We start from the raw sequence: 14,782 nt of genomic DNA, 5'->3' as shown, positions 1-14,782 counted from the left end.
ACTTTTTGTCTGTTGAAGACTCATTATCTCTGAAATTTCTTATTTGTAAATATTAGTCTTCCAGTTGTACTATTCTCTCGAGATTCTCTAAAGTGGGCATGTATAGAAGAAAGTGCATGAATTAATGAAAAAACAATTCTAGACATAACATCATGTCATAACTGAGAAATGCTCTAGGCACTTAAGTGTGACTACAGGTGAATTTCAGAATTGAAAATACACTCAATTACCAGTTTCCCATTTCCTTGTTTTATCTTATAAATTCTTTTGCTCTTTCTCTGAAGGTGTCTCTGGTACATGGAATCACAGAATATAACACAGGTCCCTAAATTCCTTCTCCTGGGCCTCTCAGATGATCCAGATCTGCAGCGCCTCCTCTTTGGAATGTTCTTATTCATGTATACTGTCACTGTGTGTGGAAATCTGCTAATTATCCTGATTGTAAGCTCTAACAGACAGCTCCACACCCCCATGTATTTCTTCCTTTCCAACTTGTCCCTGATTGACATAGGTTTCACTTCCACCACAATACCGAAGATGCTTCATGACATCTATACAACCCAGAAAACCATCTCCTATGCTGAATGCCTGATTCAGTTAATGTTCTTTAATTTCTTTGGATGTATGGATAGTATGCTGATCACTTCCATGGCCTATGACCGATTTGTGGCCATTTGTCACCCCCTACACTACTCAGTCATTATGAACCCCCGTCTCTGTGGTTTGCTGGTTCTAGCATCTTCTTTATTTAGCTTTTTGGACTCCCAACTGCACTATTTTATGGTGTCCCAACTTATCTTTTGCGGAGATGTTGAAATCCCTAGTTTCTTCTGTGACCCTCCACTTCTCCTCAACCTGGCGTGTTCTGACACATCCAGCTACAGTATATTAGTATATTGCATTAGTGGGATCTTTGCTGGTGTTCCAGCCTTGTGGGTCCTCTTCTCTTACGCACGAATTGTTTCCTCTGTCCTAAGAGTGTCATCATCGGGTGGGAAGTACAAAGCCTTTTCCACCTGTGCCTCTCACCTCTCTGTTGTTTGTTTATTTTATGGAACAGGTATTGGGGTGTACATCAGTTCAGCTGTCGTATCTTCTCACAGGAGTGTTGCGATGGCCGCAGTGATGTACATCCTTATTACCCCCATGCTGAATCCCTTCATCTATAGCCTGAGGAACAAGGATATAAAGAGAGCCCTGAAGAAGCTCCTCAGCAGAAAAACTTCTATGTGATATCTGAGTCATGATTTGGGGTCTGTGAATTTCAAATGGCAAGAAAAACCAAACATCTAGAAGTGGAAAACATGCTTGTGTGGTCACGTGATTTTCAATCTCTCAGGATTTGTATTGCTCTTGGTGTTTCATATCAGACTATTGTGTATGTGGCACATTTTATTAAATAGAATTGGGGATGTTAAGGAAGGCATCACATGTTGTAACATGTGTCTAATCTAGTCCTATAACAGCAATAAAGCCTTCCCCTCCCACACAGCTCTCACAACCGTCTCCTGAGCCAAGGACTTCCTGATGAAATGACATACACAACTCTATCTAAAAACACATCAAAATCTATTACTCTTTTCCCCTCATCCCTTTATTTTCAGATCTGCTTTATTATGTTGTCTAATTGTGAGCATAGTTGTTTCTTGATTTCAAGGTTGGCTTTGTACTGGAATTATCTGGTGAGTTTTAAAGATAAGCACTCCTCAGCTGTACCGTCAGAGAGTTGGCTTCACTTACACTAAAAGCACGTGATGAGGATGAAGAGTTTTCAGAACACATCAGCACCTGCTAGCAGACAACCCACTCTCAAGACTTCAGGCTTAAGCTAAGTCATTTTTTATGAATGGCTATTCTGATGAAACTTCATATTACATACTTGTAACATATTTTCAGAGAGATGACTCATTGGAAAAGCACATTATGGTGGGGTAAAGAATATGGATTGACATAGTGATGGTAACACAGGCTCAAACACAGCAAGGGCTGTGAAGATGACACAGACTACAATGTTTCCTTCTGTGGTGCACAGGGTCCCCATGAGTTGAACGGACTCGATGGAACCCATTAATAACAGCAGCAACAGTAGGAGCCCTGGTGACATAATAGTTACATGTTGGCTGCTAGCCACAAGGTCCACAGTCCTAACCCACCAGCAGCTCTGTGGGAGACAGATGGACCTTTCCTCCCACAAAAGTTTAGTCTCAGAAACTTAGAAGGGGACATATAATTTGTCCTATAGTGTCACTTTGAACCTGCACAAACTCAGTGGGCAAAAGCGAATAGAACAATTTTTTTCAGTTCTTTTAGTTTTCCTGGGCTTATGCTGAAAGTCTCCAAGTCCTCAAAGCATGGGGACATACATGAGAGAAATTACCCTAAAGCTCCCTGGAAATATACCTTTTCTCAAAATGCCTGGTAATATTTCTAAATTGATTTTTATCTCCACACACGATAGATTTTCTCATTGTGCCAGATATTAAGCTCTTGACTCTCTGATCCCAAATCACCTTTCTTTACTGACCTTTGTGAGTCAAAAGTATGAATTCTCCCATCATGTCTAACTTCTCATTTAGTTTTTTTGAAATGTTCTTCTAGAATTTGTGTATATAGAACCCACTACCAAGAAACTCAACGTGTGGTTACTCCTTTCCACCAGGCGCATGTCACAATTACCACGAAATTGCTGCTTTAAAATGCATTTCTGTTTTTCTATCACGATGTTACAAATCACTTGTATTAACTAATCTGCATTTGCTATAACTAGTGTGATTTCTTCCTGATTGTTGAAACAGATTAAAAATAATTCTAAATGGAAAATCTGTATGCTGCTTTGTGTCAATTTTCCTAACCCTATTACATTCTACAATTAAATAGTGATTGCAAATCTTGGTTTAAGGGTGTATAATTAAAGTTAAAGTAGTGATATAATATTTCCAGTCGTGATGTGATTCTAATGTATGTACTTCACAATGATATTTAACATTCTGATGTACACAAGAATTTAAGAGGATATTACATGAAGAAGAAGACTACTCAGGTATACAGTGGTGCTGGGGTCTGAACCAGGGGTTTCACCTGGGCAAGGTGCCCAAAAGAGCGGCAAGGCTTCAATTTTCATTGCTGGGCTCAGAGACAAGGAGTGTGTGCAGTGGCATGAATAGGGTTCATTAGGGACAGCTCACATAGATGGTCATAATGCATGAAATAAATTCTGACAATCTCAATGAGCAACAGGTTCAATATCTGGCTGAGATGAGCATTCGTACTGAAGATGACAACAACACTGGGGCTGACACCAAAAAATAAATTGTCATTGGAATAAAAACATAGAGAAAGGATTATTGGGTTGAGCTTTCAGCGTTTTGTTCTACCACACAGAAGTAAGCACCTACTACAGCAGAGCTCAGATGCTACAATGACCTTTCCAGGTGGTTTTTCCAGTACTTGGTGTAGTCATCCATTAAGTAATCCAGGAGATACCATGCAATCAGAGAAAGACAAACAGCACAGAGGCATCTAAAAGCTGAGCTAGAAATTCCCACATAAGTGGTTCCTCTAAAAGACATTAATTATCAACATGAATTCACTATGTGCTCAATTTGATGGTATTTAGGGTCAACATGAAATTGATTACATTTTGCTTGTGAGAAGGAGTGTTACAACAGATCCTGATCCCAATGACATTGAAAGTTACTGTTATGCGTCAAAGGAAGAACCAGAAACGCTTCTGAAAAAAGCACCAGCCTGTGCAATAATGAGGTGTCCAAGGAATCAGGTACCAGACATCATCAGAACAAAAGTCATATCATTGTAAATGAGGGGGAGTGCGGAGTGGAGGTCCAATGCCCATTTGTAGGCCACTGAACATCCTCTTATGGAAGAGTCACAGGGAGGAGACAAGCCAGTCAGGATGCAATGTAGCAATTATAAAAGTTAAAACTTTCCTCTAATTCCAAAATGCTTCCTCCCCCCATACAAAGTGACAAAAGAGAACATGATGAAAACAAAAAAGAAAACCAATGACCAGAAAAGAATAAATCAATTTTTTTAAAAGGAAAAGAATTTTTTTAATTTTAAGAAGAAAGAAAAACCTGTAAATAGATCAAGGTCTGATTTTTTACCTCTAGTCATGTCCTACAGTCAAGGCCATGCTCAGGCCCCAACGTTTATCCTTTGCACTCCCTCAGTAGCCCCCTTCTCTGCTTCCCCTCTCCCTGATCACTCCATTTTTGCTCTGCCACACGCCTATAGTGTTTTGCCTCCATATAACAGAATCAGACAGGACCAATCCCAACACTGAGTCTCCATTGTTGTCCCCCGTAGGGCCATGCGCCATCGAGGGATGTCTTGTCTCATAGTGGGATCAGCTATATGGTTCACTCTGTACATTGCCTATTCACTGCATCATACATGACTCTCAAGTTTTCTTCAGCTTCTCTGATTGTCTTATTTGACTGCTTTTCTTGTTTGCTGAGGTATGCTTGGTTATCCTCCAGGTCACTTGTGCGATTCTCTGCCTCCTCAGATCTGTTAGCAATGTTTGCGAATTTGCCACTGGAGTGTGTTATTTCATCCCTAAAGACTTATATTTCCCTTTTGTGCAGTGCCTTTATCTCCTCTACCATTTTATCCTTTTTATCTGTGTTGCTTCCCTCATATAAAGTATGACTCTAAAGCAGCATTCTGAAAATTTCAGTCTGTGGCAGGTCAATATCTACTTCCTCTATGCCCATCGTTAGGTTCATGACTTCTTCTGGCATTGTCTTCTGTTTGTCCTGCTTTTTCATTGAGGCTGTTAGGACTGGTTGCTGTTTAAATGTTGTTTTAGAGGAACCTGTAGCCATCTTCTGGAGCCAAAGAGCACAGGGCTCTCTCTTGTCCTATCCATCCAGTATTCTGTTATTTGGGAAGCGAATTGTATAGTCCTGTCATATATTGCTGGTCAGGTTTTTGTGGACCCTGGAGGATATCGCTTCACTGGTAGATATCTAAGTTAGCCTCACAGCACTTGGAGCACCTCAGGTGGCCTTTGGTATTTCCATCTACAACTGGAGTGTCGAAGAGGACATGTTGGTATAGCTTTTGTTGGTGTATAGACTGAAGCTGGCAGGGTGATAACCCCACACACTCAGAGAGATCACCTTGGAAGTTGGTAGATGTTCCCTCAGTACTGTGGAACTGCACCAGTAGTGGGCAGGAGTTTCCCCCAGTCACTTGTACGGCCTCAAGGTTTAGGTTAGAGTTCCACACACTGTTTCAAGGAGAAAACCACCTGCTACTTGATGTAAGGAAGTGGATCACTGTGGTGTCCTCAGCCGCGTGTAATGCCAACAAATGAGAGTGGGAGATGCAACAATTGCACCTTTAGAGTTGCCCTAGGCAGAGGGGAGTGGCCTGGAGGCCACTAGTACTTCTGAAAGGAAAGAGGGAGAAGAAAAGAGAGAAAGAAGAAAACGAAGACGGGAGCAACAATGCCAAGCAAACTAACACCCACTCTCCCACACACGCACACACGGAACTAAACTACTTAGACTAACCTATAGTGAAAACAGTAGAAAACAACAGAAAAGGATAACTGAATCTGTTGTGACTGACGCAGTAAAGAGAGAAGAGATAGAAGAGGAAGAGACAAGAAAAATTAAAAGAAGAAAAAAAGAAAGGAAAAGAGGAAAAATAAAAGGAAGAACATTTTTTGAAATATAGATACAGAGCTGGCTGAAATCCATGCTGTGCCATCTGTAGCATTGTCTCATGCTGTGTTCAGCACTGGTTTAGGGGGTAGCCTGTAGCTCTCCCCACTGGGTGTGCATGGTTACCTTAGGCAGAGGATAGGGATCTGGAAACCAGCAGTGGTGTATGGAAGGAAGAGAGGGAGGAGAGAGAATCATAAAAGCAGAGATAGAGAGCAAATAAAGTGAGAAGAAAGAAAGAAAAAGAGAATAAACAGAAAGAAGGGGGGAAACGCAACTGTGCTAAAATTGTCTGTGATGGAAAAGATGGAAGAAAAAGAGAAGGATGTAATAAAGAATATAGAGTTAGCTGACCCCTAATTGCCTGAAGGTGGGGCCAGAGCAATTTAAACCCTGCCCCATGATGGCAGATTGGTGTGCCCTTTTAATGAAGGGACTCAGTGGTGCTGGGCAGAATTGCCCCAGTTGCCTAGATCACCTTAGAGGTCCAATGGAGTTTCCTCAGTAGCACAGAATGCTGTAGATGGCTGTCACAACTGCCTCATGTGTTATACAGCACTCCCAGAGAGGGCAGGCTGGATGCCCCCTGTTATTTGGATTGATTTGCCCTAGGCAGTGGGTAGTGGCCTGAAAGCCAGTAGTGGCGTATATTAGGAAAGAGGGCGAGAAGAGGAGAAAGAGGGAAACAAAAATATATAAGGCAAAAAGAGCGGGCAAAAAGAGAAACAGAGGGAAAAAACAAACATGAGCTCTTTGAGATCAACTGCGGTGGGAAAGATAGAATGGTGAGCAAATTAAAAAAGAAGAAAGAGTGGTAAGTAAGGACATAACCGAGACATGAGCACCAGTCCGTCGGGCTGGAGAAGTTTCAACTCTTCCTGTATGTACCAAGGTGGTATGCTGCTTGATGTAGGGTTCCACAGATGAAGGATGGAATTACCCTCAGAGGCAAGATCACACCAGCAGCCAGGCATCAATTTCAACCATGGTGCTCAGCGCTGCATTTCACAGGTATACCTGCCTTGTGCTATATGTAGCACTACTGAAGGGCGGTCCTGGGTTAGGGGAGTGTTCCCATAGCCCAGTTTAGGGTCCCTGGACAGGCAGAAGCTCCCTAGCTGTGTGTAGAATCACTGAGAGAGAAGCTGGGCTTATTGGCTGATATACACTGATGCTGTCCTACTAGATCAGAGGATCCCACCCTGCCCCAGGCCAGCTAGAATAGAATCAAATTAAATCAAATCATCGCCTTAGCTCTGGGCTCCAGCTCTGTGTTCTGTTAGAAGATTAGATTTGTTCAGTGGGTCTTTGTTATGCACAAAGCCTCTAGGCACTATAGCTAAATTCTTCCATTCCTTAGGGTGTGCTTGTGTGGATTTATGTTAACAGCCCCCTTCTATGTGCTCCTTGGGCCTAAGCAACAAACCTGGGGTTTGAGTTTTTACTAATAATACATATTTCACTCTTTTATATTATGCTTTTACAGTGCTCTTATGTGGGGGCTGTCATGCTGACCCCCAGAGAGGGAGATCCAGCTTATCGGGGGCTTGTTTCCTTATCAGACATTTGGAACTGAATTTGGCCCCCTGGACTCTCACCATCTGTCTATTTTCTCTCACACCATGAATTGCCTCAGGTAAAATTCTGCTTTTTCTTCTACTCCAAATTTTGGCTACCGAGCACCCCAACCCCCCAGGCTATTAGCTAAAGGTAGTTAACAACCTTTAATGGAGGGCTCTGGGCTATAGTTCTCCTGTGTGGGATTATGTCCCCTGTAGCGTGTCATCCTGGAAAAATCACTACTCCTGGTGAAAGGGCAGGAGGAGATTTTCAGCTGAAGCTGGGAACCCAGCTCTCCCAACCTAGAGCGTTCTTGGTTTGTTTTGAGAGTGGAACTCACAGGCAAACAAAGGGGTTCAGGAGAGACCCTAGTACCCTAATTGTAATTTCAGGACTCCACCTCCCAGTTTCCTTCACCATTCCTCCCAATTTTCTGGTCTGGCAGCAGGCGCTTTGGACACTTGGATATTTTCTAGATGCCACTTTCCCCTCTGAAACCTTAATTATCATTTAATATGTAAAATCAACTAGTTTTTTTTTTGTCAGAAACAGGAGTGGGTCTTGTAAGGTAGACAAGAGGTGCCAAAAACCAAATCAGCCAAATGTTTAGCAAATATGCTTTATTAGGGGAAAAAATACTCCTGGGTGAAGTCCGACAGTTCCCATCATTGGGCCAGGGGAGTAGTGCCCCGGGCTATAGAAGTGAACATTTTATTGCCCTGAGACATGTAGCTGGGCTGGCCCTGGACCCGTATCCAGTAAGGTGGTCAGTGATTGGAAGGCACCAGTACATCTGAGAAAGGCTGCTGGTGATTGGTGGACACAGGCCCATCTGTGCCCTATGTCAGATGAGGAAGACTGTTGGTGATTGGTGGGTGCAGGCATGTCCGCGCCCCTAGCCAGATGAGGAAGGCTGCTAGTGATTGGTGGATGCAGGCACACCTGTGACCCCATCCAGATGAGGGAGCACTTCCTTGTTCCCGGTAGGGCGCACATGTGGCTGAGTGCAAGGTCCGGAGAGAATTGCATCAGCCAAATCTTATCAGCTCCACATGGGGTGGGGGGGTTATTGATTTAGCCAGACATCCCCAAGTCTTTGGTGATAGGGGCCATGACTCTTCTAGCTACTTCCTGCTCGCATGGGGAAAAGTGAGAGAGGCTAAAGAGTTGGAAATGTCTGGCTCCTGGGAGATGGGGCTGCAAGTGTGTAGAAGGAGCTGGTTAACAGTTAGCTTGGTAATGTCCCTTATCAAGCTTTGGAGGAATCTGAAAAGACAAGGAGCTATTAGCAACAAGAAGCAAATCATTACCAAGGGTCCCATGAGAGGCAGGAGCCAGGTAATGAGGGACCTTAGAACCAGGATGTTGCTGACAAAATCTTTAAGTGTTGTTTTTTTTTTATTTCATCATCCATTTCTGTAAAAACTTTATGTTTTGTTCTACTAACCCAGATTCGTTAATGTAGTAGCAACATTCTTCCCTTAGGAACATACAGGTACTGCCCGGCGGTTTTGGAGGGTTACCTGTGCCAAGGAGGTAAGCTGGCACTGTAAAAAGGACAGAGACTCTGCAGTAGATTTTATAACTAGCTGGAGTGTTTGGCTGTGTTTTCTGTTTGGATTAAGCTGTGCCCTAGAGCCCCACTAGAAATTCTGGCTGCTGTCAGGAAGGATGCAAAACTTAGTCCTACAAGGACAGGCAAAAATGTGGCCCTGTGGTATCGGGGTACAGGCTGGTTTTTAGATTCCACTGCCATGCGAATTTGGCCAGTCCATACACAGTAAGTTGTGGCACTATGGTGACTGGAAGACAGAGGTGTGGCATAGAACTATTAATACACTTATTGAGGGTTTTGTTACACCAAAAGAACATACATGAGGAGGCCTTAAGGGTTCTTGTGACATGGTGAGTAGAGCTACATGCTGTGTCTTCTGGTACCTGAGGGTACCTTATAGCATTCAGGATAAGTGACATTTGGGTGGAGGGACATACAAGGGGATGTTTAAGACGGGTGCAGGACAATCTATGCTTTCATTAGACTGGGAGAAAGCTTGCGAGGCTATAGCTGCCAACAAAGGGCATTGTAGGCAGGCACAGAGGTAACAGGAAGAGCTGTTCAGTTTTGAGGTCTTAGGAAGGGCGGCAGGCTTCTTGATTATTATTATCCAGGTGAAGGGGTTGTCACGGTACTTAGTTTGTACTGGAGCCTCCATTACCAGTAGCTGGTTGGTTAAGGATTGTCACTGTTTAGGATTTTTGTGCCACCTGGTTTAGGTTATTAAAGATTTGGGGGAAGATTCTTCTATACTGCCAGTAGATTCCAGAGGGCTTGCTACTACTCCACGAAGGATATAGCTTTCCCGTAACTCCTGATAGCCATCTGTCTTCACAGGCGTCTGCAATATTGAGGTGATATGTTCCGCATCCATTTCCTACAAACATGCCTGTGCAGGCTAGGCTGACTTCTGCATTCCAGTCCAACCTTACATAAATTTTGCAGGAGAATGGGCATCCGCCATAAATATCTGGCCACTGATGGCAGTATTTTTCTGTTGTTCAAAAAGAAAACACAAGAGCAGCATGGATAACCCGATAGTTATTGATTTTAGGGTGCCCAGGGAAAAATTTAGAGACCTGTGACTGGCACCCCTTGATGGCACAGTATCCTTTCCCCATGACATGTGTTTTTTCACTGCTGTCATCCTGATAGGTTTCGTGGTCCACAAATTCCGACACAAAAGAATTTACATGGGGCTTTAAAGGGGTCTCCGAACCCACCTCTATGGAAACCAACACCTGAATAGAAACAGGAACAAATGATGACTTAGCTGAGTCCCAAACAAACTTTTTATCCGTGTTCCATTCGGCTGGAGTGGTTGCCGCAAGACCTACTCCCAGAACACATAACAAAGGGGTGATGAAAACAAAGGCGAGAAAACATGCCAAAAGCATTTAGGGGGAGATTATTTTTAGATGCAGGGAGGTCAGACCAATGGGGTTAAAAGTGCACGTGTCCTCAGTGGACTTGAGTTCCAAAGGCGCTCTCTCGTCCCAGGTGAGGTGATATCATCCTGTCAGTCCTACCAGTTTAACTGCCGAAGGGATGGTGAGTATTATGGTGTATGGTCTTTCCCACCGTGGCTGGAGTTCCAGGGGGTAGAGGGTCAGCCTCAACGACCGCAGTGGAGGAGACAACAGCATACACTGCCCATTTGACTTCCTGATCGTCCACTCTGGAACTGCCGTCCACGAAAAGGATTAACTGGGGATGGGAGAGGTTGATACTGGAGGTCCCGGACTGGGTGGAGGTAGTAGGTGTCAATGATTTTGGAGCACTGATGCATGATGGGCGAAGGGCAATGAATAGGGAAAAAATGTGGCCAGATTAAGGTGTGGGCACATTTGAACAGTAATGTGAGGGTTGTGGAGAAATAACAAATGGAACGTTTGTAAGCGAGAGTTCCCAAAAAGACAAGGCACTCTGACTTAAAAGGTGTGATAACCAGTGGGGAGACGAAACAACCAGGGGTTGGGAATAGGTGAGTTTAAGGGCATGCTTGGTAAGCAGAGCTGCTGCGGCCAGCGCGTGCCAGCAGGGTTGCAAGCCTCTTACCATAACAACCAGCTGTTTGGGCAGGTAGGCTAGAACCCTATGTGTTGGGCCATGCTTTTGACAGAGCACCCCCATGTCTACACCCTGCTGCTCGTCAGTAAAGAGTTGGAGAGGCGTGTTAGCTGAGGGAAAGACAACAACAGGGGTGAAATGTAATAGGGTATGGAGTTTGGCGAACCCTTGAGAGACAATTGCAGGGTTGGTTAGGGGCCCTTGAGGAGTTTCTTTTGTTTCTTCATAGAACGGTTTGGCGATGAGAATGAAATTAGGAATCCAAAGATGGAAAAAACCTGCAAAGCCAAAGAAAGACTCAATCTTGTCAGCATTTTTGGGAGGGAGTATGTCCTTTATGGCTTGAGTAGAGCAGGTGTTTAAAGATCGGCCTATGGGTGAGAACGAAATACCCAGGTATGACAGTTGGGGTACACAGCTGATCCTTAGAGCAGGACACCCGATACTCCTTAGCTCCCAGGAAGTTTAACAGCGGGCTCGTTACTGCCTGGCCGTGGGACAGCGATTGGCTGCAAACTAACAGATCACCTACATATTGCAGTATGGTACTCGGCTGAGGATGAAACTGAGACGTCAGTTGCTAATGCCTGCCCAAAGAGAGTAGGCAAATGTCTGAACCCCTGAGGGAGAACTCGCCAGACCAGCTGCTAAGCCAGAGGTCTGCATGTGCGAGTCAGACCAAGTGAACACAAGAGAAAGTAGGAATCAGGGTATGGAAGAGGAAGGAATCGAGGGGGAAGTCCAAGGGTGTCAGGTTCCTCAGTAAATGCCAAAGACGCGGGGAGGGCAGGGTATAGAGTGTCAGGAGAGTGTTCAGGTTTTTGTTTTTCTGGCCCACTTCTTTCAGTAGATTTAGCTAAAAGAACCTGCAAGGGAGGGCACCGGGTACACAGAGGCACAGACGAGCGCGGAGGTCCCAAAAAGCCTGAAAATACAGAATTTCAGACCATTTTTTGGACTGGTGGCAGAAGGTGTCTAAGTCCATTAGAACACCAAAATCAAAAGTACCCTCAGAGGGCCACCTAAAATGGTTATCCAAAGGATATTGAGGTCATTCGGTGGTACACAGGAAAATGAGCTGCTTTTTGTGGAGGCTCTGTGAGAAATCCAGTTTGAAAAAATTTGGAGGAGGCAACCCAAAGTGGTTTTAGCATCTTTCTGTGACTTGGTATTGCCCATGGTGCCCTGATACTTCGGAGAGTTACCCCCAAGACAAGGCGTTCCCCGTAGTGGAGGAGAACTAAAGGATTAATGGAGGAATTTCCCCATAAATGAGACATCTCCCAGGTTACGGGGTCCGTCAACGGGAGCAGAAAGACATGCCTGGCGTAGCCTAAACACAGGACAAGAAGGGCACAGACGGAGAAGCAATGGAGCAGGACTTACCAGACTCCGAAACTGATACTGCGTACTCAACAGCCCTAGTTCGGTTTTAGAAGAGTACCTTTGGGGTCCCAGCCCCTGGACACGGAGGGGGTTCCTTTTCCCGGGTTTTCTGCACCAATGTAAGGTAGAAAACAGGTGCCAGAAATTGAATCAGCCAAATTTTTTTCAAACAGGCTTTAATGGGGAATAAAAATCCCTGCCTGTGCAAAGTCCCACAGTCCACAACATTGGGGCCGGAGGAGTCCGTCCCGGGCCATAGGAGTGACCCTTTTATTGTTGTTAGACATATGGCTAGGCTGTCCCTGGCCCGTATCTAGTAAGGTGGTCAGGGATTGGAAGGCACCAGCACGTCCGAGGAAGTCTGCTGGTGATTGGTGGACGCAGGCACATCTGCTCCCCTAGCGAGATGAAGAAGGCTGCGGGTGATTGGTGGACGAGGCAGGTCAACACCCCTAGCAAGATGAGGAATGCTTCTGGTGATTAGTGGACACAGGCATGTGGGCGCCCCTAGGCAGATGAGGGAGCACTTCCTAGTTCCTGGTAGAGTGCACACGTGGATGCTTGCAAGGTCTGGAGAGAATTGCATCAGCCAACTGTGATCAGCTTCGCATGGGGTGGGGGTTTAATTATTTGGCCAGACTGATACTGATTAGGTTACAGCTTCTAAATAAACAAACAAAACCTGTTGAGTCAATTCTGGATTCCTAGTCACATTAATTTTTGACGCCTAAGTAAAAGAGCCTCAGAGGTTTTCCAAAATTAATCAGTACAGAAGTGGATTGCCACATCTAGTCTTCCACATAGTGGTTAGTGAATTCAAACATTGACACTTTCGCTTAGCAGCCAAGCACTTATGCTCTGTGCCACAGATTCCTTTCAAGTAGTTTTTGACAATCATGAAGTATGTATTTACAGAATTAAGTCAACAGGTTGCTCATAAAACGGGAATTGGCTCATCCTGTGCAACAAGGTTTCTTTGTCTTGACATATATTTTTTTAACACGTGGGACCAGGTATTTCTTTGTTGTGGTGGCGTGTTGCGTGAAACATAGATTGTTTAGCTCTGTGGAGAGGTTAGATGGTTGCAGGCATCCTCCCTATGGGCAATCAGTTGCCAGACTGCAGTGGGACCAGCTCCCTGCTGTTAAGGACAATGGACGGGCCTGTGGTTACTCCTTTCCACCAGGCGCATGTCGCAATTACCACGAAATTGCTGCTTTAAAATACATTTCTGTTTTTCTATCACGATGTTACAAATCACTTGTATTAATTAATCTACATTTGCTATAACTAGTGTGATTTCTTCCTGATTGTTGAAACAGATTAAAAATAATTCTAAGTGGAAAATCTGTATGCTGCTTTGTGTCAATTTTCCTAACCCTACTACATTCTACAATTAAATAGTGATTGCAAATCTTGGTTAAGGGTGTATAATTAAAGTTAAAGTAGTGATATAATATTTCCAGTCGTGATGCGATTCTAAAGTATGTACTTCATAATGATATTTAACATTCTGATGTACACAAGAACTTTAAGAGGATATTACATGAAGAAGAAGACTTCTTAAGTATACAGTGGTGCTGGGGTCTGAACCAGGGGTTTCACCTGGGCAAGGCGCCCAAAAGAGCGGCAAGGCTGCAATTTTCATTGCTGGGCTCAGAGACAAGGAGTGTAGGCAGTGGCAGGAATAGGGGTCATTAGGGACAGCTCACATAAATTGTCATGATACATGAAATAAATTCTGACAATCTCAATGAGCAACAGGTTCAATATCTAGCTGAGATGAGCATTCATATTGAAGATGACAACACTGGGGCTGACACCAAAAAATGAATTGTCATCAGAATAAAAACATAGAGAAAGGATTATTGGGTTGAGCTTTCAGCGTTTTGTTCTACCACACAGAAGTAAGCACCTACTACAGCAGAGCTCAGATGCTACAATGACCTTTCCAGGTGGCTTTTCCAGTACTTGGTGTAGTCGTCCATTAAGTAATCCAGGAGATATCATGCAATCAGAGAAAGACAAGCAGCACAGAGACATCTAAAAGCTGAGCTAGAAATTCCCACAGAAGTGGTTCCTCTAAAAGACATTAATTATCAACATGAATTCACTACGTGCTCAATTTGATGGTATTTGGGGTCAACATGAAATTGATTACATTTTCCTTGTGGGAAAGAGTGTTACAACAGATCCTGATACCAATGACATTGAAAGTTACTGTTATGTGTCAAAGGAAGAACCAGAAACGCTTCTGAAAAAAGCACTGTTGGGAAATTGAGATAAATCCATGGTTTCAAATGATTGCAGAGACTTTAGGCTTGAAATGGTGGGATAACTTAAAACACTAGAATCAATTTGTCAAATATGAGAAATTACATCAAATGTGAAACTAAGGATGAATGATCAATGTAGGCTAGCCATTTCTTTCTTAGTGAATTTAGACAGCTAGTGCCCTCTTTATCAAGTGGTCCTGGAAAAAATGGGTATCTCTGCAGAAAAATGAAGCAAGACCCTT

General features: G+C 43.9%; 1 protein-coding gene and 2 pseudogenes across 1 annotated transcript; all 3 read left to right on the top strand.

Annotated features, from left to right (window-relative positions):
* Positions 1 to 288: 288 nt before the first annotated feature.
* Positions 289 to 1,233, top strand: LOC142441185 (olfactory receptor 7E178-like). Its single transcript, XM_075543272.1, has one exon. The coding sequence runs from the start codon at positions 298 to 300 to the stop codon at positions 1,231 to 1,233; it is 936 nt and encodes a 311-aa protein (XP_075399387.1). The 5' UTR covers positions 289 to 297.
* A 1,965-nt stretch (positions 1,234 to 3,198) lies between these two features.
* On the top strand, positions 3,199 to 7,531 carry LOC142441082 (isopentenyl-diphosphate Delta-isomerase 1 pseudogene; annotated as a pseudogene).
* Positions 7,532 to 13,986: 6,455 nt separating this feature from the next.
* On the top strand, positions 13,987 to 14,654 carry LOC142431333 (isopentenyl-diphosphate Delta-isomerase 1 pseudogene; annotated as a pseudogene).
* Positions 14,655 to 14,782: the final 128 nt, after the last annotated feature.

Source organism: Tenrec ecaudatus, chromosome 1, assembly GCF_050624435.1.
Source record: "Tenrec ecaudatus isolate mTenEca1 chromosome 1, mTenEca1.hap1, whole genome shotgun sequence".
NCBI classification, from domain to species: domain Eukaryota; kingdom Metazoa; phylum Chordata; class Mammalia; order Afrosoricida; family Tenrecidae; genus Tenrec; species Tenrec ecaudatus.
The sequence above is the reverse complement of the archived record's forward strand: the minus strand, read 5'-3'. Positions and strand labels throughout refer to the sequence as shown.